The 24,154-nt window shown below is 36.5% G+C and overlaps 1 protein-coding gene across 1 annotated transcript in view; it reads right to left on the bottom strand.

The window, feature by feature from the left end:
- CHD9 (chromodomain helicase DNA binding protein 9) overlaps positions 1–24,154 on the bottom strand; it is a 178,760-nt gene that overhangs the window by 4,771 nt on the left and 149,835 nt on the right. Inside the window, exons 35-37 of the mRNA XM_042781796.1 lie at positions 18,325–18,464; positions 17,887–18,108; positions 12,855–12,983 (exon numbers count right to left, since the gene is read on the bottom strand). Of these exons, the coding sequence (XP_042637730.1) occupies positions 12,855–12,983; positions 17,887–18,108; positions 18,325–18,464 (491 nt within the window). The remainder of the gene's footprint in view (positions 1–12,854; positions 12,984–17,886; positions 18,109–18,324; positions 18,465–24,154) is intronic.

The following is a 24,154-nucleotide window of genomic DNA, read 5'->3' as shown; positions in this document are numbered from 1 at the left end:
CCATTTTACTTGTCAAACTTGGGCTTGGCAGCCTCAGCAGCCAGCAGCTGTCTGAGTGAAATAAAGCCTCTAGCTTCAGTGGGCCAGGAGCTGTAGGCAGATCTGAAGCCCAAGGCTGAGGGACTTTCACCCAGCCCTTAGAGCCTGGCACTTTAACTTGGACTTAAAGCCTCAAAATTGTAAGAGAATAAACTCCTATTTGTTAAGGCCATCCTATTTGTGGCATATTCTTGTCAGAGCGGCATTAGGTAAGCAGAACAGTGGTTAAGCACTTGGCTGCTACCTGAAAAGTCAGTGGTTGGATCCTTCCAGCTGCTCTGTGACAGAAAAATGTGGAAAGCCTTGGAAACCCTATGGGGCAGTCCTATTTACCATCTGAAACATTTGTAAGTTTACAGTTCAAACACATTAATTACATACACTACGTTGTGTAATCATAACCACTACCCATTTCCAAGGGAGTTCTGGTAGCATAGTGGCTAAGACACTTGCCTGCTAACCAGACGGCTGGTGGTTCAAACCCACCAGCCACTCCTCGGAAGGAAGGTTGGGCAATCCTACTTCTGTAGTGATACTGCCTCGGAAACCCAAGGAGGGGTCGCTATGAGTCGGGTTTGACTCGACAGCACATAATAACAACAACCCATTTCCAAAAGTTCTCATCACTCCAAATGGAAACTTAATATACCTTGAATAGTAAATTCCAATTCCATCCTCCCCTGAACCCATGATAACCATTAGTCAACATTTTTCTCTATGCTTTTACCTATTCTAGATATTTCTTATATGTGGGATCATACAATATTTATCCTTTTATGGCTGATTTATTTCACTTATTACAATGTTTCAAGATTTATCATGTTATAGGATGCATCAAACGGTATCTTTGACTGAATAATATACCATTGTGCAGATACACCACATTCTGTTTCTGTTCCTCTGCTGAAGGATACTTGGGTTGTTTCTACTTTTTGGCTATTGTAAATAATGTTTCAATTAACATTATTGTACAAACAACATCAATTTTTGAAAAGAATATTCTTTCCATTGAAGGAGCTTACCAACCTTGCAAAAAAATCAATTAGCCATAAACACCTGGGTTTATTACTGGATTGTCAATTCTATTCCATTGCTTCTTATGCTAGTACATACTGCTCTGATTACTGTGGCTTTGTAGTAAGTGTTGAAATTGGGAACTGTGTGTCTTCCAATTTTGTTTTACTTTTCAAGATTATGTTAGCTGGAGAATTCCAGTAAGACGGCGGAAGAGGCAGACAAATACACAGACCCTCTTCAATAAAGAAAAGAGGGACCAGTTAACACAGATACAGAAGATAATCCTGGAGCCCTGAGCTTTGAAAGGAAGGATACAGAAGTGGACTGAACTCCAACTAGTGCATGAAAACAATGAAAAAGGAGATATACAAAGCTGCAGAATGTTAGTCATCTTGACGGTACAGACAGCTTGGATATTGCCAAGTGGTGTTAGGAACTAAGGATTAACCTAAAAATTGGCCCTGGTAGCCAGGGTTGCATGGAAGACTACATTGGTGGCTGGTGAATAAAAGGGGAAGCAGCGAAGAGGGCGACAGGCTGAGCTGTGGACTTTCAGCTGACGTTTTGAATATTTACAAGTGGACTGTTTGGGATATTTAAAGTGACAGCACTCTTTCAGATTTGAGGGACATAAGAATAGACTCCTCTTGCCAGGGACTGCAAGGACATTCCAGACACTGACTACTGGAAAGGTGCAGCCATCCCTCATTCCTACCCACCTTCTGCGGTGGCAAGAATTCCATCCCAGTCTGTGTGCCCTGATGGAGCCTGGGTGCCCTGCCCCAATTTTTTTTCTTTTCTTTTTTAGTTTGTTTTTGTCTGTTTTAAAATTATAATAATAATTATTTTTTCTTTTTTGTCCTTTTTATTACTATTCTTTCTTCTTCTCTTCCAAAGTTCTAGTTTTTGGCCTTTTTCTCTCTTCTCTTTCCCTGATTCCAATTTTTTTCTTTCTTGTGGTTCTCCCCATTCTTTATTTTCCTTTCTGCATTTTTCCCTTCATTATTCTCCTACTTTACCTCTTTTTTCTTATCCCCCCATTTTTCTATTTATATTTCTTTTGGCTTTTTAAAGTATTTCTTTAAAAACTTTCTCTCATTTATTGCCTTTCCTCTTTTTTTTTTTCCCCTCTTTTTGGTGATGTTCCCTATGTGTTTATGTGGTGTGTGATTTTTGTCCTCTTGCTTTTACTTTTTAATTTTTTTTAAATTGTTGTTTTTGACTGAATGGGGGACAGCAACTGTGCCCATACAACCCAACCACACCCACACCTCCTGCAGCTACACTTATTGAGTGAGAGCCACCACTTCCTTCTGCACCAACTGGCCAACAATGAACGACCACCAGTACAAACTTTGACTCATCCTTAAATGCTCTTCAAAAACAGTTAACAGAGATCTGGGCAGTCAATATCATTCTCTATCACACCCACCAGGAGACAAGTGGTGAGTGCACAAGTGCTGCCAACTAGTGAAAAGAAGAGCAAAGTACCCTGCTTATTCAAATACATCCACGGAAAACAAAAATCTTAGGTGAATCACTCCAACATACAATCACCAATTAAATATATATATAACAATGTCACAATGTCTCAGAGACAACCGACTATCACAGTCTACACAAAGAAGCAAGATAAAGCAGTAGAAACAAGGGAGGCAAGATGTAAACCTAGAATACATCCCCGAGGAAAAAGCAGCATTGGAACTCCTTGATAAGGAATTGAAAAGAATTATACTTAGATACCTTCCACGAATTGAGAGGCAGATCAAGGAAAACACTGACAAAACCCTAGAACAATTTCAGAAGAAAATACAACAACAAAATTACAAAATAAATGAAAAATTAGAAATGATACAAATCTAGAGATAGAAATCCAGATTAATACAAAATTTTCAGAAATAGATAACACATTGAAAGGACAAAGGAGTAGAATCAAATCAACGCAAGACAGAATTAATGAGATTGGAGACAATTACCTGAATACTTCTATGGAAAGGGATCAATCAGAAAAAAGACCAAAATAAAATGAAGAAAGCTTAAGGTTCATGTGGGGTACCATCAAAAGTAATAACCTTTGTATAACTAGAATTCCAGAACAGGAAGAGAAATTCCCTGATACGATGAAAGATGAGAATATATCCATACAGGAATTCCAACAAACCCTAAACAGGATAGACCCCAAAAGAAAATCATTAAGAGATATCATAATCAAGCTTACCAAAACCAAAGACAAAAAGAGAATCCTTAAAGCAGCATGGGAAAAATGAAGTTACCTACACAGGGCAACCAATAAGACTAAGCACTGATTTCTCAGCAGAAACCATGCAGGCGAGAGGGCAATGGGATGGTATATATAAAACCCTGAAAGAGAAAAATTTCCAATGAACAATTATATACCCAGCAAAATTATCCCTCAAATATGATGGTGAAATTAGGAGATTTCCAGATAAGCAGAAATTAAGGGAATTTGTTAAAGCCAGACCAACCTTGCAAGAGATAATAAGGGGAGTCCTTTGAACAGAGAACCAACAGTAGCAAACAACAACCAACCATTAACATACATGATAACATAAGCCAGAAACCAAGCCAGTTATGGAAGTACCCAAAGTAAAGTAATCTTACAAGATTATAATCAGAGAACCAGAGACAATAATTGGCGCATGAGGACAACTACAAACCAACAAGAGGAAAAAAATAGTTTAGTTACAGAACTTCTAAATGCTGAGAAAGGCAAGAGAGTTGCCAGATAGAATGGACTGTTCTAAACTCGGGGAGAAAATTATAAATCACAGGGTAACCTCAAAGAAAAATGATAAAACCTTCATATCACAATAAAAAAGAGGACATGCACAAATATTTAGGCAAATACTAAACCAACAGCAACAAAGGAAATGACAACACGATTCATAAACAAAATGAGCTCAGAACAGAAAATTATATGGAACAAAGAAATCAGGAACACCACAAAAAATATGTAACAAAATGACCGCAAGAAATTCATACTTGTTGATAATTACAATGAATGTTATGGATTAAATGCACCATTGAAGAGGCAGAGAGTTGCAGAATGGATAAGAAAACATAACCCATTAATAAGCTGTCTACAAGAGACACACCTTAGAGATAATGACAAAAACAGACTAAAAATCAAAGGTTGGAAAAAGATGTATCAAGCAACTGGCAAGCGTCAAAGAGCAGGAGTGGCAATATTAATTTCTGATCAAATTGACTTTAAGACAAAAACCACCATTCGAGACAAAGAAGGACATTATATAATGTTTAAAGGATCAATTGAACAAAAAGATATAATCATAATAAATGTCTATGGACCCAATGGTGGAGCCTCAAAATACATGAATTAGACTTTAACAGAACCAAAAAGACAAATAGATGACTCCACAGTCATAGTAGGAGACTTTAATGCACCATTTACAATGAAAGATAAAACAACTGGAAAAAAACTCAACAAAGGTGCAGAAGAACTAAACAATAAAATTCACCATCTTGATCTTATAGACCTCTACAGAGCATTTTACCCAACAACAGCACAATATACATTCTTTTCCAGTGCACATGGGACAGATCATATGTTAGGCCATAAAGCAAACCTTAATAAATTTAAAAACATTGAAATACTGCAAAGCATCTTCTTAGATCACAATGCTATAAAATTAGAAAACAACAATAGGAAGATGAACGGAAAAAGAGCAAACACATGGAAATGGAACAACACCCTCCTTAAGGATGACTGGGCAACAGAAGAAATAAAAAATGAAATTAAAAACTTTCTTGAATCACATGAGAATGAAAATACAACATACCAAAATCTTTGAGACAGAGCAAAAGCAGTGATCAGAGGCCAATTTATAGCAATAAATGCACATATCAAAAAAGAAGAAAGAGCCAAAACCAACTCCTTAAACCAACATATACAACAATTAGAAAAAGAACAGCAAGAAAAGCCTATAGTCACCAGAAGAAATGAAATAGTAAAGATTCAAGTAGAAATCAACAAAACAGAAAATAGAAAGACAACAGAAAAAAATCAACAAGACTAGAAGTTGGTTTTTTGAAAAGATTAATAAAATTGACAAACCACTAGCAAATTTAACAAGGAAAAGAGGAAGCAAATACAAATTAACATTAATAAGAAATGAATTGGGTGACATCACAACAGAACCAACTGAAATAAAAAAGATAATATTAGGATATTGTGAAGAACTGTACTCCAACAACTTTGAAAATCTAGAGGAAATGGGCAGATTTCTGGAAACACACTACTTACCTAAACTAACACAGACTGATGTGGAAAAGTTGAACAGATCCACAATGAAGGAAGAAATTTACTGGGTCATAAAAAAATTACCAACAAAAAGAAAGTCCTGGCCCAGACAGTTTCAACAGAGAATTCAACCAAGTGTTCTGAGAAGAAGTGACACCAATGTTAGTCAAACTATTCCAGAACACAGAAAAGGATGGAATCCTCCCAAATACATTTTATGAAGCAAGCATGATCTTGATACCACAACCAGGCAAAGACATCACTAAAAAGGAAAACTACAGACCAAACTCCCTCATTAATAGAGATGCAAAAATCTTCAGCAAAATCCTAGCCAACAGACAGCAGTGAGGTTGGTTTCTTTTTTTTTAGACTCCAACAATATATCAAAAATATAATACATTATGCAAAGTAGTGTTCGTATCAGGAATGCAAGAATGGTTCAACACTAGAAAAGCAATCAACGTCGCCCACCACATAAATAAAACAAAGGAAAAGAACTACATGATATCAATCGATGCAGAAAAGGCATTTGACAAAATCTAGCACCCATTCCTGATCAAAATCCTCAGCAACATAGAAATGGAAGGGACATTCCTCAACATAATGAAGGGCATATATGCAAAACCAACAGCCAACATTATTATCAATGGAGAGAGACTGAAACCATTCTCCTTGCGAAAAGGAACTAGACAAGGATGCGCTCTATCACGACTTCTATTCAGTATTGTATTGGAAATCCTACCCAGGGCAGTAAGACAAGAAAGGGAAATCAAAGGCATCCAAATCAGTAAGGAAGAAGTCAAAATATCCCTATTTGCTGATGATATGATCCTATATATAGAAACCAAAGAGACTCAGTAAAAAAAACTACCGGAACTAATTGAGAGATTTAGCATCATGGCAGGATACAAGATCATCATACAAAAATCACTTGGATTCTTCTACACCAGCGAAGAAATTGTTGAAAGAGAAATAAAGAAATCAATACCATTTAAAATAGCTACCAAAAAAATAAAATATTTGGGACTAAATCTTACCAGGGACACAAAATACCTGTAAAAAGAAAACTATTAAAGACTACTTCAAAAAACTATAAGAAAAACAACAAATCCAACACACTGTCGTTGAGTCGAATCCGACTCACAGCGACCCCTCCTTGGGTTTCTGAGGTGTTAGCACTACGGAAGTAGATTGCCCAGGATTCCTTGTTAGGAGTGGCTGGTGGCTTTGAACCACTAACCTTCTGGTTAGCAGTCAAATGCCTTAGGCGCTGTGACACCAGAGTTCCCAGAAACCGAAAGAGATCTACATTAATGGAAAAACATACCATGCTTGTGAAAAGGAAGCCAAAACATTGTGAAAATGTCCATTCTACCCAAAGCAATCTATACATTTGATGCAATCCCCCAATCAAGATCCCATCAACATTCTTTAAGTATATGGAAAAACCAATCACTAACTTTATACAGAAAGGAAAGACACCTCAGATAAGTAAAGCACTATCGAAGAAGAACAAAGTAGGAGGTCACCCACTCCCGATCTCAAAACCTACTATACGGCCACAGTAGTCAAAACTGCCTGATATTGGTATGGTAACAGACACATATACCAATGGATAGAATTGAGAAACCAGAAACAGATCCATAGACCTATGGCCAGCTGATCTTTGACGAAGAGTTGAAATCCATTAAATGGGGAAGAGATTGTCTGTTTAACAAATGGTGCTGGCAAAACTGGATATCCATTTGCAGAAAAATGAAACAAGATCTGTACCTCAAACCATACACAAAAACAAAATCAAGATGGATCAAAGACTTAAATGTGAAACCTAAAACTATAAAGTTCCTCAAGGAAAAACTAGGGGCAAATTTAGTGATACTGCCTCGGAAACTCAAGGAGGGGTTGCTATGAGTTGGGTCAACTTGACAGCATATAACAACAACAACAACAACAACAACAACATATGACATAAATAGACTATCAAGCACAACCCCAAATGCACAAACAGCAGAATATAAACCAGATGAATGGGACTTTCTAAAAATTAAATTTTTATGTGCTTCCAAAGACCTCTCCAAAAGAGTCAAAAAAGAAACTACAGATTGGGAAAAAATATTTGCTAATGACATATCTGACAAAGGATTTATCTCTAAAATCTACAGAAAACTCTAATACCTCAACAACAAAAAGACAAATAATCCAATAAAAAATGGGCAGAAGACATGAATAGACACACTTCACCAAAGAGGATATTCAGGCGTCCAACAAACACATGAAGAAATGTTCATGATTATTGGCCATCAGAGAGGTGCAAATCAAAACAACAATGAGATACCATCTTACCCCAGCACTAATGCCAAAGTTCAACAAGACAGAAAATAACAAATGCTGTTGAGGATGTGGAGAGATTGGGATTCTCACACACTGCTGCTGGAACTGTAAAATGATAAAACAACTGTTGAAAACAGTATGGCGATTCCTTAAAAAGTTGGAATTAGAAATAACATTTGACCCAGCAATTCTATTACTAGGTATATATTGTAAAAAAGTAAAAGCCAGGACAAGAACAGATATGTGCGCACCCATCTTTATTGCAGCACTATTTACAATAGCAAAAAGACTACTTCAAGAAACCATAAGAAAAACAACAAACTAGGTGCTCATCAAGAAAAGAATGGATAACCAAACATTGTACATACACACAATGGAATACTATGTAACCCTAAAGAATAATGTAGAAAATGCAAAATATTGCATAATGTGGATGTACTTGGAGGATAGTATGCTGAGTGAAGAAAGTCAATCACAGAAAGACAAATATTTTATTAGTCCATTATTGTAAAAAGTCAAGGAAAGGTTTACATGGAAGGAAGTCTTCTTTGTTGGTTATTAGGGGGGGAAGGGGAGGGGAGGGATCCCTGCTAGGCAGGTAGAGACAAGTATTGACTTGGGTGAAGAAAAGGGCAATGTACCAAATGTGAGTGATCAACATGGTGGCACTGAGGAAGAGGAAGACAGAGAGAGGTGCATAGGAGGTACAGACAATAAAGATAAACCCTTTTACACATACAGTAATGTGTTGTCAGTGAAGGCAAACATGGATATACAGGTGGATAGATGGGTGGACAGGCTAAATGATTAGGTATGTCTATGCAGTGGGGAGTGTACCCATGACCATCTATAGGGTTGGCAGACAATGTTTCTACAAGTGTATTTGTATGGTCTCTAAGAATTTCCAGGTATACAGTAGAGCTGACAAGGGACAAGGTTGTAGTAACTTCTTGGCCACAGCCAGCTACCCAGAGGGAGTGAGTAGTTGAACCTGTGGGCTCAGGACCAGGGTCACAGGGGACATCATGCTCAAATGGCATAACATACTACACGAAATACTGCTCCACATTCTACTTTAGTGAGTAGTGATTAGGATCTTAGAAGCTTGCAAGCAACCAGCTAGATGCAATGATGGGTCTCTCCTTGTTCAGAACAAAGAATAACGAAGAAATCAAAGATGCATGGAAACAATTAATTAACAATTAATTAAGGGATTGGTACAGCATGTGATTCTCAACCTATATGACTATGAGACCAGAAACACTAGATGGTGCCCGTCTACCACTGTCAATTACTCGGAGGGGGATTTGTGTAAGAGATCCTGGGTAGAGTGGAGAACAATGTAGAACAAAATGCAAAATCATTTAAAAAAAAAAAAAAAAAAAATGGGGGTGGGGGAGGACCTAGTTTGCTGGTCTGATAGAGCCTGGTGGAACCACTCAGACTATGGCCCCTAGCTGCCCTTCAGGTCTGGAACTGAACCCACTCCTGTGGCTTTTAGCCAAATAAAAGAGAAGCATATAAGCTGAACATCTATATTAGACAGATACATTCCTTGTAGAGATCATGGGAGAACAGAAGTGCTGTGTACGCACATGGAGAGAGTTCAGGGGGGCAGGAGTGCATGGGAGGGAAGGACACAGGGAAGAGGTGGCTATGGTGGGGGAAGAGCTGTTGCATTGTGGGAGATTACAGTCAATGTCATGAGACAAAGTGTATGTGAACTGCTATATGGAAGATGAATTTGCTCCATAAACTTTCACCCAAATCATACACACACACAAAGATTATGCTGGTTATTTGGAACTCCTTGCAATTCTTTATGAATTTGAGGATGGGCTTTTCTCACTTCTTCCAAATGGGTTGCTGGAATTTTATAGGATTTGTAAGTTCTGTGGATCACTTTGTATAGTACTTTGGTCTTAACAACATTAAATATTCTGACTTACGATGTCTTTCCATTTAATTTATTTCAGCAATTTACTGAAGTTTTCAGTGTAAAAGTCTTTCACTTCCTTGGTTATATTCACCCTTGTTAATTTTTTCTTGTAGATACCAAGATACCATTGTTCTCTTAATTTCCTTTTCAGGTTGCTTACTGCTGGTGTATAGACACAACTGGTTTTTGAGTTTTGATCTTGTGCTCTGCAACTTTGCTGAATTTATTTACTAGCTCTAGTTACCTTCTTATCAATTCTTTTGAATTTTCTATATACAGAACCATGTCATCTGTGACTAAAGATAGTTTTCCTTTCTAATTTGATACTTTTTCCTTTCTGATTTGGATGTCTATTATTTCTTTTCCTTGCCTAACTAGTCTGGGCAGAACGTCTAGTACAATGCAGAACAGCAGCTGTGAGAGCAAGCATCATTGTCTTGTTCTGGACCTTAGATGAAAAGCTTTCAATCCTTCTCACTGAGTGCGAGGTTACTTTCAATCCTTCTCACTGAGTGCGCTGTTACTTGTGGGATTTTGATAAATGCTTTGTATCATGTTGAGGAAGTTCCTTTCCATTCCTAGTTTTCCTTTTTTTTTTTTTAAATCATGAAAGGCTTCTGGATTTTATCAAACGACTTTTCTGCACCCATTGAAATAACCATGTGTTTGTTTTATGCCCTTTATTCTAGGAATATAGTATATTACCCTGATATATTTTCATATGTTGAACCACCTTTGTATTCTTGGGATAGATCCCACTTGGTCATGTTGTAAAATGTTTTTATATACTATTGGAGTCATCTTACTAGTATTTTGCTGAGGATTTTGGCATAAATATTCATAACAGATATTAGTTTGTAATTTTCTTTTTTGTGGTATCTTTATCTGGCTTTGGCATCGGGGTAATGCTGGCCTCATAGAATGAGTTAGGAAGTATTCTTCTGCTGCTGTTTTTTTAAGTTTAAAAAGGATTGGTGTTAAATACTTGGAGGAATTCAACAGTGAAGCCATCTGATTCTGGAGTTTTCTTCGCTGGAGGATTTTGATTACTGATTCAATCTTTTTATAGGTCTCTTCAGATTGTCTGTTTCTTTCTTGAGTCAGTGTAGGTGATTTGTGTTAGCAATTTGCTCATTTCATATAAATTCTCTAACTTGTTGCCATAATTGCTTATAGTGTTCTCATAATTCTTATAATTAAAAAGAGAAATATCTTGTAACGATAACTTAAGTTTACACTTTGAGAAACTAAAGAAAGACAGCATAAGAAAGAAAATAACAAAGATTAGAGATAAATACAGTAGAAAAATTATCAACGGTACCAAAAGTTTGTTATATTTGCACAGAGAGATAGTTCCAGGGGTGGGAATGCATATGAAAGAAAGATAAAGGGAAGAGGTAACTACAGGGACAAAGTGGGAAGAGAACTGCAGTCAATGTCATGAAACAAAATGCATATGAACTGCTCTATGGAAAATGAATTAAAAAAAAAGTTTGCTGTTGAAAAGAAGTTCTAAACCTTTAGCGAGGCTAAGAAAAGAAGTGAGAAGATGCAAGTAACTAAAATCAGAAATGAAAGTGGGGATATTACTACTAACCTTACAAAAATAAAAAGGTCTCTGAGGATGTGTTTGTTGTTGTTGTTATGTGCCGTCGAGTCAAACCTGACTCATAGCGACCGCTCCTTGGGTTTCTGAGGCAGTATCACTACGGAAGTAGGATTGCCCAACCTTCCTTCCGAGGAGTGGCTGGTGAGTTTGAACCGCCAGCCGTCTGGTTAGCAGGCAAGTGTCTTAGCCACTATGCTACCAGAGGATGTGTTTAGTTTTCTTTGTTCTTTATTTCTTCCTCAGACTTGATAATTTCAATAATCTTACATTCTAGACCTCTAATTCTTCTGCCTATTTAAATCTGTTGTTGAACTCCTCTAGCAAAATTATCATTTCATTTATTTTATTCTTTAGCTCCAGAACTTGTTTGGTTCCTTGTTATAATTTTTATCTCATTACTGATATTTTAATTTTGTTCCTATATCATTTTCCTGAGGTTTATGTATTTTTATCCTAGTAGTAAAGGCATTAAATAGATAGCAAAACAGAACCATGGAATTAACATGATCTATGTAAGAATTTAATTTGTGAGTGATGTTGTTATGTGCTGTCGAGTCAGACCCGACGCATAACAACCCCTTCTTGGGTTGCTGAGGCAGTAGCACTACGGAAGTAGATTGCCCAACCTTCCTTCCGAGGAGTGGCTGGTGGGTTTGAACCTCCAGCCTTCTGGTTAGCAGTCAAGTGCCTTAGGCACTATGCCACCAGAGGTCCTTTGTGAGTGAAAGAACTTGAGAAATTTGTTCTTCTTAATGCAAGGCCATTTCTTCTTTTTTCAATTTTTTTGTACTTTGGGTGAAAAGTTTAATGGCCATTATTTATTATCTATTTTGTTGTTTGCTTATCAGAGTAAAACAGTGTATCAAAGTCACAAATTTACAAAAGGGTGCCAAAAGTCTTCTATCATTTACTATGAGATAAAAAGGATCTCTAGCAATTCAAATATAAAATAAGCAATTTGGTGAAATAAATATTTATCAATTAATAAAGAAGAAAAAAACTACTTTATCTATAATCTACTATAAGGTACCTTTGTGCAAATTAGGGGTTTGTTTTCATTTATTAATTATGATGACTTTGACAGAAAGACAGAGTTTACTGTCATCTCATAGAATACTGAAGTGATGCATATAAAAGTCTGGGATGGCTAAGGTGTGAATGGTGTCCCCTTAGTTAGGGTTTCTCAACTGTATCACTATTGACATTTTGGACTATATTGTGGGGGTGTCCTGTGTACCGCAGAATGTTCAGCATCCCTGGGTTCTATCCACTAGATGCCAATAGCACTCCTTCCCTCCAAGTTGTGACATCCAACAATGTCTCTAGACAATGCTACATGACCCTGGAAGGCAAAAGTGCTCCCAGTTACAAACCACTGCCTAAAATGTAGTGGCCATGTACAGCGTACAAAGTGTAATGGCACTGCTTAGGCACAGATATGCTGAAGGACATACTTATTGAATTCAATAGCTTGATGTGGAATTTGAGGTTGGATTGCCTGAAATCATAGTCCGTGTCTTTCCCAACAAATCTGCTTGCTTCAACCCATTTCCAGTTCTGCTAGGAAAATACTGCATAATTAAATACTGTTCTAGAGATTTTCAACACTGAATCAATATAAATAAACATGTAAATACCTTTCTAGCATTTCTTCTGTTAATCAGTTGAACACGTTCTTCTCCAGTGAGACTATTAACATCTAATTTATTGGGGTTTCTGCAACGGTGTCTTTTTTGTTTTGGCCTTCCCTCATGAAGCTGCATTCTCTAAAATATACAAAGAAATAGCCTTAAAATCTTTACCTATGCAAAACTATTACAAATATTATAAATTACCTGATACAAGATTCTAATCCTATATATTATTGAAGCATTTAGCATTTAGTTACTCACACACTAAAAATACATTAAAATGTACTGCGTAAACCTCTTCCTCAAACTATCCATTTAGAACACTATTGAAGTCTATCATAATGACCACAATTATGGTTCTATTATGAAAGTAGGGTGCTTTGACCGGCGCCTGAAATGAGAAGAACATTTGCTAGTGCTTTCTTTAAAGCTTAAGATACTCCTGGAGGGTGACACCTTGATAGTCCTGAAGAATAATACTTGAAGAGGTCAGGCTGAAGCCACTGAGTGGATTCTGACTCATAGTGACCCTACAGAACTGCCCCATAGGATTTCCAAGTCTGTAAATCTTTATGGAAGTAGACTGCCTCATGTGTCTCCCAAGTGACCAGTGGGTTCTAATCACTGACTTTCTGGTTAGAAGCCCAATGCTTTAAACCACAGTGCCAAATGTATTGTTCTTTACCTTTTCTCCTGTTTCTTAAACTTTTAAGATTTTCCCTGTTCTTTAATACAATTTATAATTTGTGTTAGCTGTGTTAGTGGCTTCCATTTCTCTTCATCTCACTTAGGGTTTTCCTTATCTTTTCTCATGTAATCAATACAATCATGCAAAAAAACAAAAACCAAAAACCAAACCCAAACTCACTGCAATCGAGTCATTTCCAACTCACAGCGACCTCCATTGGGTTTCTAAGGCTGTAAATCTTTATGGAAGTAGATCACCCATCTTCCTCCCGTGGAGTGGCTGGTGGGTTTGAAACACTGACCTTCCAGATAGCAGTCAAGTGTCTTATCCAATACGCCACCAGAGCTCCTTTTAATACTAAAAGGTATTATTCTTATTTTACGAAGAAGATGCTAATGCTCAGAGAGGTTATTTTTCTCATGGTCATACATGCAGCTAGTGGTCCAAAACCAAAACAAACAAACAAAAAAAAGGAGCTCTGGTGGCATAGTGCCTAAGGCATTTGACTGTTAACCAGAAGGCTGGTGGTTCAAGCCCAGCAGCCACTCTTCAGAAGGAAGATTGGGCAATCTACTTCTGCAGTGATACTGCCTCAGAAATCCAAGGAGGGGTTGCTATGAGTTGGAGCAAGTGGTAGAGCTAAAATAACTCTTATCTGACAATAAAAATAAAAACTCATTCCATCAAGCCATTGTGCTTATCTCTACAACTGGTAACAAAGCAGAGGTTAATGTTTATAGTATTTCTAACCAATCAAAATATTTCAAGAGACTAATATATAAACTATTCTCCAAGATATACCACTTCCCTAACAGCTTAGATTTAATTCAGTTTTTGTATCCAAGTTAGTATTACTCTACTCATTTTCCTTCACATTCTGGACTATCAGACTTTTTTGTTGTTAGTCACATCAAGTGGACTCTGCCTCACGGAGACCCCAAGTATACAGAGTAGAACTGCTCCATAGGGTTTTTGAGGCTGTTACCCTTTGGAAGCAGATTGCCAGGTCTGTCTCCCAAGGTGCCTCTGGTTTGAACCACCAACCTTCTAGCCAATAATAGAGCACTGAACTGTTTGCATCACCAAGGGACTCCTGAATAGCTGTTGTGTGCTGTGGAGTTGATTTTGACCCACAGAGACCCTGTATCAGATTGTTGTTATGTGCCATTGTGTCAGACCTGACTCACAGTGACCCGTCCTTGGGTTTCTGAGGCAGTATCACTATGGAAGTAGATTGCCCAACTTTTCTTCCGAGAAGTGGCTGGTAGGTTTAAACTGCCAGCCTTCTGGTTAGCAGTCAAGTGCCTTAGGCACTATGCTACCAGAGCTCCCTATATCCGATTAGTTACTGTTTTACGAATGCCTACACTTGTATTCTTTTTTAACTCTCTTAAAATTGATCTATAACACCTAGAATATCCATTTTTTCTTATACTAATCTGGTCAATGCCCATTTTCAGATCCCAGTCAAATGCCAGCTCTACTCTCTATCTTTCCCTACTATGTTTTGCTCAGGGAAAGTTAGTTATCTTTTCCCATGACACATACTTCTGTTATGGTATATACTATACCACATTATAATTATTTAGTTATAGAGAAACCATAATAAAATAATTAATGTAAAGTACACTTGGTAAATCACACAAATTATTATCTTACAGTCTTTATAACAAATACTTCATTTAAATACTTTTTTTTTTTTTAAATGAATATGCCTTTGACTAATGGGACCATCTAATTGGTCTCCTCCTAAATAACAATGACAGGGATGATAGCACCTCTTATGATTAACAAAAATAATAATGGTTATAAAATAGAAATTTTCTTATTTTTTTTCCTTCTATCTTGGCTACCACCAGAAACTTCAGCCAAGATATAATTTGTGCACAATAACTGGCTTTGACTTCTTCCTTGGCAAAGAATACAAATTTGGAGGGTGGGGGCAGAAGAGAAGGAGACAAAGGAGTGAATTGGTTTATAAAATTCTAAATGTGACACTTGGAGGAGCAGGAAAGCACTAACGCAAATTTCCTTTCCATAGGGCTCTGAGGCAAAGCTTAACATGGGAATCTGTGCAAATGCCTTTAGCATCAGATGTGTTCAAGTCAATTGGATTACTGACATAGATGAAAGTTCATTTGTTCATTTATTCATTTATTCACTAACTCACCTATCCTTTCATCCATCTATTCTTTGGAGGACACATCTCACATGGCTATGGTTTAGAAGAACATATGAAAAATGTTTGAAAATCTTAATCATAAAGTTTTATACTAAGTGTCATGGTATTAGGTTTATTTGTAGTAAAAATGATGAATCTCAATAAAAGTTAACAAAATAATAATAATGGCTTTTTTAGTGAAAAGAGAAAAGCTTGAAAATCATTCAGAAATGAGGATGAGAACTTAATCTGGTTCACTGTTATATCCTCAATCACTAAAAATAATAACCAACACAAAGTATCACTCAATAAAAATCTGTTGAATGAGTAGGTGCATGCTATTTTTCTAACATGGTAAGAAGTTATAGTTAAACTAGACCCCATTATTTTTTTAAAAACTGTAATATTAATTCTATAGTTGACCACCTCATTTAGTGAAAACTCTTTTCATTATACTTATAGGAGACTACTTGCCCTTTACTAATTTGAAACTAAATAAATAACTTTTGGGAACATGAAGCACCCTTTGAGAAAACTAGGGATAAGAAAAGCACCTAAAAGCCAACATTGAGGCTTTCTCTGTTTGAGACTATCAAGTTATTTCTGGTGACAACAACAGCAATGGAAAATATTAGATCTAAATATCATAAAAATCATTCTAGAGCTAGAGGTTTTATGGTTCTTTCTCATGACAAAAAAAAAAAAAAAAAGAGCAATTATTATTATTATTGCTAATAAATAATCATTGTCTTTATAATTTAAAAAAAATTTTTTAAATTGTTTTCTCAATAAATATTTATGAGGAACTATATATACTATGATGTACATCACAAATTATGTATGAAGTCCTGAGGACAAAAATATGAATAGTCCTTAAGAAGCTCATAGGCAAGTGGACAGCTTTACTTGTGTTATCTATTTAAATCTTCATAATGGAAGTAGACAGGACAGGTCCTGATAGTTTTACTGTACAGAAGACACACCATTATTGTTTTACCTTATTAAGTACACAGAAATATCAAGGGATGCTGATATAAAATTTGGTACATCAGCATTTGTGTCAATTAACACAACATCAAATATAGATTCCTATGTATTGGAAAGGGGCATTTGCCTAGAAGATGGTGAGTAAATAGCATTTCAAAGCATAAGGAGAATGCAAAATAAATATACTTCTCATCTTTGATTAATGTAAACTTGTGCATCTGGAGAGACAAAGAAGCTGTATTATTACAGTGTGAAGAAGAGCTTAGAGTTAATTAAACACTGAGGTTATAAGTCTAAAGAAATAGTTTGGACTCTGGAGTAAAAACTAATTAGCCATGTGACCTTGGACTATTTACTTAAAATCTCTGTGCTTCAATTTCTTTATCTAAAAATGGTTATAATGATTGTTGTGAGTGTAAAATGACATAACAAACTGCCATACACATTGGTAAGTCTCAATAAATATTCACTATGATTAATAATTATTATTTGTAAAGAAACTCCTTGAAGAAAATAATTATGTTTTATTACTTTGTAACCTTCACTGAACCTAACATAAAAACAAAAAAACATTGCCATCAGCTTGATTCCAACTCACAGTGACCCTGTATGACAAAACAGAAATGCCTGACAGGATTTCCAAGGCTGTGATCTTTATGGAACAAGAATGCATCACCTTTCTCCAATGGAGCAGCAGTGGGTTCAAACTGCAGACCTCTTAGTTAGCAGCTGAGCGCTTAACCACTGTGCCACTAAAACCTAACACAAACCAAAAAAACCAAACTCACTGCCGTTGAGTTGGATCCGACTCACAGCAACCCCTCTTTGGGTTTCTGAGGTCGTATCTCTACAGGAATAGATTGCCCAACCTTCCTTCCAAGGAGTGACTGATGGATTAGAACCACCAGGCTTCTGGTTAGCAATCATTTGCCTTAGGCACTACGCCACCAGAGCTCCATAAACCTAACACAGTACTCTGTATATTGGATGTGATTTTTATTATTGAAAACAATTGCATTGGGAATGGAAAACAACACTGTATTGTATAATGGGAAAGACGGTAATTATGTATTTTTATAGTTTTCCTAAATCTAGGGCAGTAGAAATATTTAGCATAAATAGAAGAGAATTCATGTTTCATCATTATAGGATTGACATATCATACAAATAAAATACACCAAGATTTTTAAGGTATCACTTACAGGAATAAAAGCTCCTAAATCTTCCACATAACCTGGGTGCTCCTTAAGCCATTTTTCCAAATCCTTTCTCTTCGGTGCATCATCACCTGCAAGTCTTGTCCCATCTTTAAGGTTAATAACTGGAACTGGACTTTCCAAATCAGGCATTCCTTGAAGTTGAGTATAGGAAAGAGGTGTATTTATCCCTGTAGACATCTGTGAGGTGGGTATACCTATAGTAACCTGCAGGAAAATATTACATAAAAATTTCATTTACATGCTTTATCACTCTAATCTTGATTCCAATGAAGTAATTATTTCTGAAGGATAAATACAGTAAAAATTCCAGTAAAATTTTCAAATTTCAATTGCTGTGAACCTTGGACATTGCCAGATTTTCCAAATACACATCTAAAACTAGATAGTATACTTGTGTAGTTTCTAATTATCCTTACTTACATGATTAGGTGGTTTGTTTCTATTAAAAAAGAGGATGTCAACACCTTCTACATTCTTCCTCCTTCCTCGCCTTTTTTTGACTATAGGTTGGTTGTCTAATATCACTCCATTGGCACCAAGGGTTGATTGAATAGAAGTACCTAATCAAATTAAAAATAATGATAAAAATCTGATTCATAAAAAAATCTAATCATTATTCTAAATATATGGAAGTATTAGATCTTATTTTACATATATCATAAATCAGGCAATTTTTATACTAAACATATCATCCCCATTTCTCATTTAAAAATGTAGGCAACTGTGATCTAGGCCTCTTTCAATTTTTTAAAAAAATATATTGTCTAATATTTTAATGTATAGGTCTAGTTTATCAATAAACTGAAAGGTGTCTTATATTTCTTTTCCTTTCCCTTCAGTGCTATATAAAAAAGAGAAGTACTTAATAAATATCTATAGAATGAAATAATGGAAGAACATTTGCGTATACAACAAACAGAGTGTACATTTACAAACATACCTCAATTTGGCCATTCTTTGGTAAATTATATGCTACTTACTAGAGGGTGATTTTCATAAATGTTACTGATTCATTGTAAACTAGAAACCAAAATGGAAAATTTACCCTACTCTATAAAATACATGTCTTTATCTTAGACGTAACAATAACGATATTGGAAATAACCTCCTACTCTTGAATGCCTAGGAGTCCCTGGGTGGTACAAACGGTTCATGTAATTACTAGCTAACAAGTTGGTAGTTTGAATCCATCCAGGTGTCTCAAGAGACAGGCCTAGCAATCTGATTCTTTTTTTGAATTGTTCTTCCTCCATTAGCATAAACTTACCTGAAATATTGTTCTTTCTACTTTATCCAGTTTATACTTTCAGAGCTTAGCATAGGTCTCATTTCCACTATTAATATTTTTCTCAACCAGTCTAACTCACTCAAAGTCAGAGCCTTGAAAATTCTCTGCAGCAGTTGTACTCTGCACATATTGGGTTGCCATGAGTTGGAATTGACTCCACGACAGCTAACACAACATAATACTTGATGATGATAAATGGAAAGTTTTCCCTCTAAGATCAGGAACAGGACATGGATGCCCGCTTTCACCACTGCTATTCATCATAAGGAAAGTTCTGGCCAGAGCAATTAGGCAATAACAACAATGAATGCCTATTAGGTGCCAGGTAATGGACTACTACTCACTGCCGTTGAGTCGAACCCGACTCATAGCGACCCTTCCTTGGGTTTCCGAGGTGGAATCACTAGGGAAGTAGATCGCCCAACCTTCCTTCTGAGGAGTGGCTAGTGGGTTTGAACCTCCAACCTTCTAGTTAGTTGTTAAATTCCTTAGGCACTATGCTATCAGAGCTCCTCCTTAGATAATAGAGAAGTTTTATAAATGTTATCTTTTTTTATTTTATCTTTTGTTATCATTAACAAAACATACACCAATTCACTAATTGGTACAAATATTAATCAGTGAAATTGATTACATTCGGCAAATAGTGCAAATATTTTCACTCTACTTTTTTGAATTGTTCCTTCCCCATTAACATAAACTCACTGTTCCCCTAAGTTTCTATCTAATCTTTGAGTTGCTGTTGTCTGTTTGATCCCGTAGAGAGAGCTCTTAAAAGAGTACGATGCTCAGAGTAGGTATTCTTTACCAGTTAAGTGAAACAATTGTTTTGTTTAAAGAAGACTTCAGGGGAAATTTTTGGTTTAAGGCTTAAAGATTATCTCAGGGCAATAGTTTTGGGGATTCAACCAAACAATGGCTCCAGAAAGATAAATGACATCTTTAATCAACAAAATGTAAACAAAACAAACACAAATGCAGGTATTTTTTAAGCCCATTTTTATAAATGAGATCAGACTATATATACAGGTGATAGGCTCAATGTCACAATGGCTGGTAAATAACAGAATTCAACCCCACATTGCTTAGCTGTACCATCGTTACTCCAGTACTACTCCAGGTAATTTATGAAATGGGCTCTTTAGTTTTGTCCTCTTGTTACAATCTCTGCTATTTTATTCTCTTTCAGTAACTACATTATTTTATATCCTGTATCTTTAAAGACTCAGTACTTTCAGATAAAATTTAGAGGGTGTCAAAAAAAGGGGGTGAGGAGGCTTAGACTTTAAAAGGTAGAAAATGCCAATAATAATATCTATTCAGCATTTAATTCTAAAATCTATGAATACCTAATTTTAACATCTGTCCAGAATCTAATTATGTGCCAAGTTATATACTAGCAAATTAAACGTCATGGAGTAAGACAGACCTAGATTTTATACCCGCAATTATTAGGACAAATGAGATATAAAGTGTAGACAATAACTCTCATAGTATTAATGCTTCAGATTTTAAAGTATCTGTTTATAGTTGCCAAATTAGTTAGTTACTAACAAAAAAACAAAAATTAGTATTATTTACCAAAGAACTATTTATGGGAGAAGGCTATATGATATTCAATTGCAAAAGCAATAAAATGTAAACATCACAGAAGTTATCAATTTTATAGTGGAGTAATCAGAGTACAGTACATGTAGTAATGTATTATTAAGCCCCTCGAATGCTGGGCTGGGGACTTATATAGGAAGGCCTGGGGCTTGGAGGCTGCTTTTCGCTTGGGGGCTGCTTTTCACTTGGAGGTGGCTCTTTATTTAGGCTGTTACGTGAAGTAGACAGATGCAGAGAGGTTAGGAGCAACTAAGGGAGATGAAATTGTCTGTCAGTTTGTTGTCCTGTGGTGGCTTATGTTGCTGTGAGGATGGAGGATATGCCACCATATTGCAAAATGCCAGCAGGGTTACCCATGGTGGATAGGTTTCAGTGGAGCTTCCAGGCTGAGACAGTGTTGGAAGAGGAGGTCATTTACTTCTCACACAATTGGCCAGTGAAAATTTTATGAACAGCAGTGAAACAATGTCTGATGTATTATTGGAAAACCTTATGAATAGACCTGAAACACTGTCTGATATAATGCTGGAAGATGAGTCCATCAAGTTGGAAGGCACTCAAAATTTGACTGGGGAAGAACCGACTCCTCAGAGTAGAGACTACCTTAACAATATGGATAGAGTGAAGCTTTCGGGACCGCCATTGGCTAATGCGGCATGACTCAAAATGAGTAGAAACAGATATGAACATCCATTAATAATTGGAACATGGAATATACGAAGTATGAGTCCAGGAAAATAGGAAGTTGTCAAAAATTAAATGGAATGCATAAAATCAATATCCTAGGCATTAGTGAGCTGACATGGACTAGTTTTGTCCATTCTGAATCAGACAACCATATGATCTACTATACTGGGAATGACAAATTAAAGAGGAATGGTGTGGCATTCATCATCACAAAGACTGTTTCAAGATCTGTCCTGAAGTATAACGCTGTCAGTGATAGGATAATATCCATACGCCTATAAGGAAGACCAGTCAATACTACTATTATTCAAATCTACACACCAACCACCAAAGCCATAGATGAGGAAAATGAAGATTTCTACCAACTCGTGCAGTCTGAAATCGACTGAATATGCAATCAAGATGTGTTGATTATCACTGGTGACTGGAATGCGAAAGTTGGAAACAAAGAAGAGCTACCGGTAGCTGGAAAATATGGCCTTGGTATCAGAAACAATGCTGGAGATTGCATGATAGAATTTTGCAAAATCAGTGACTTATTCATTGCAAATACCATTTTCTAACAAAATAAGTGATGACAATACATGTGGACTTCACCAGATGAAATACACAGGAATCAGATTGACTATAACTGTGGCCAGAGGCAATGGAAAAGTTTAATATCTTTGGCCAAAACAAGACCAGGAGCTAACTGTGCAACAGAACATCAACTGCTCATATGCATATTCAAGTTGAAGTTGGACACAACTAAAACAAGTCCACGAAGAATAGAAGGGCTGTGTATGCACAGGAGACAGCTCAGGGGGCAGGAGTGCATGGAGGGAACATGGAGAGAACAGGCAACTAGGAGGAGGAAGTGGAATGGGAGCTGTTGCATTGTGGGAAATTGTAGTCAATGTCATGAGACAAAGTGTACATGAGCTGCTGAATGAAAAGTGAATTTACATTGTAAACTCTCACCCAAATTATAATTTAAAACACAAAACAAAACAAAACAAGTCCACGAGAGCCAAAATATGACCTTGATAATATCCCTCCTGAATTTAGAGACCATCCAAAGAATAGATTTGATGCATTGAACACCAATGACCAAAAACCAGAGGAATTGTGGGATGACATCAAGAACATCATCCAAGAAGAAAGCAAGAGGTCATTAAAAAGACAGGAAAGGAAGAAAAGACCAAAATGGATGTCAGAAGAGACTCTGAAACTTGCCCTTGAACAGAGAGTATCTAAAGCAAATGGAAGAAATGACAAGATAAAAGAGCTGAACAGAAGATTTTGAAGAGCAGCTCAAGGAGACAAAGTCAATTACTATAATGAAATGTACAAAGACCTGGAGTTAGAAAACCAAAAGGGAAGAACATGCTCAGCATTTCTCAAACTGAAAGAACTGAGGAAAAAATTTAAGACTCGAGTGCAATATTGAAAGATTCTATGGGCAAAATATTGAATGATGTGGGAAGCATCAAAAGAAGATGGGAGGAATACACAGAGTCACTATACCAAAAAGAACTGGTCGATGTTCATCCTTTTCAGGAGGAGGTATATGTTCAAGAACTAATGATACTGAAGGAAGAAGTTGAAGCTGCACTGAAGGAATTGGTGAAGAACAAGGCTCCAGGAATTGACTGAATACCCACTGAGATGTTTCAACAAATGGATACCCGGCTGCAGGCACTCACTCAGCTATGCCAAGAGACTTGGAAGACAGCTACCTGGGCAACTGACTGGAAGAGATCCATATTGTACCCATTCCAAAGAAAGGTGATCCCACAGAATGTGGAAATCATTGAACATTATCATTGATATCACACACAAGGAAAATCTTTCTGAAGATAATTCAAAAATGGTTGAACTATATTGATAGAAAGCTTCCAGAAATGGAAGTTGGATTAAGAAGAGGATGTGGAACCAGGGATATCATTGCTGATGTCAAATGCATCTTGGCTGAAAACAAAGAATCCCAGAAAGATGTATCCTTGTGTTTTATTGACTATGCAAAAGCATTTGGCTGTGTGGATCATAACAAGTTATGGATAACATTGAGAAGAATGGGAATTCTAGAACACTTGATTGTACTCATGAGGAACCTATACCTAGCTCAGGAGGCTGTTGTTTCAAGAGAATAAGCAGATACTGCATGGTTCAAGATCAAGAAGGGAGTGTCAAGGTTGTATCCTTTCACCATACTTATTCAACTTGTATGCTGAGCAAATAAACTGAGAAGCTGGATTATATGAAGAACAACATGGCATCAGGGTTAGAGGAAGACTCATTAACAACCTGAGATATGCATATGACACAACTTTGCTTGCTGAAAATGAGGATGACTTGAAGTACTTACAGATGAAAATGAAGACTATAGTCTGCAGTATGGGTTACATCTCAATATAAAGAAAACTAAATTCCTCACAACTGGTCCAATAAACAGCTTCATGGTGGATGGAGAAAAGATTGACATTGTCAAGGATTTCATATTACTTGGTTCTGCAATTGACACCAATGGAAGCAGTACTCAAGATATCAGATGACGTATAGCACTGGGCATATCTGCTGCAAAAGACCTTTTTCAACTGATGGAGATGAAAGATGTCTCCCTTGAAGACTAAGGTGCACCTAACCCAAGCCATGGTATTTTCTTTTTTTTTTTTTTTCTCTTCTTTT

Source organism: Orycteropus afer, unplaced genomic scaffold (assembly GCF_000298275.1).
Source record: "Orycteropus afer afer isolate SDZICR_OR568_19922 unplaced genomic scaffold, OryAfe1.0 scaffold00009, whole genome shotgun sequence".
Classification (NCBI taxonomy): Eukaryota; Metazoa; Chordata; class Mammalia; order Tubulidentata; family Orycteropodidae; genus Orycteropus; species Orycteropus afer.
The sequence above is the reverse complement of the archived record's forward strand: the minus strand, read 5'-3'. Positions and strand labels throughout refer to the sequence as shown.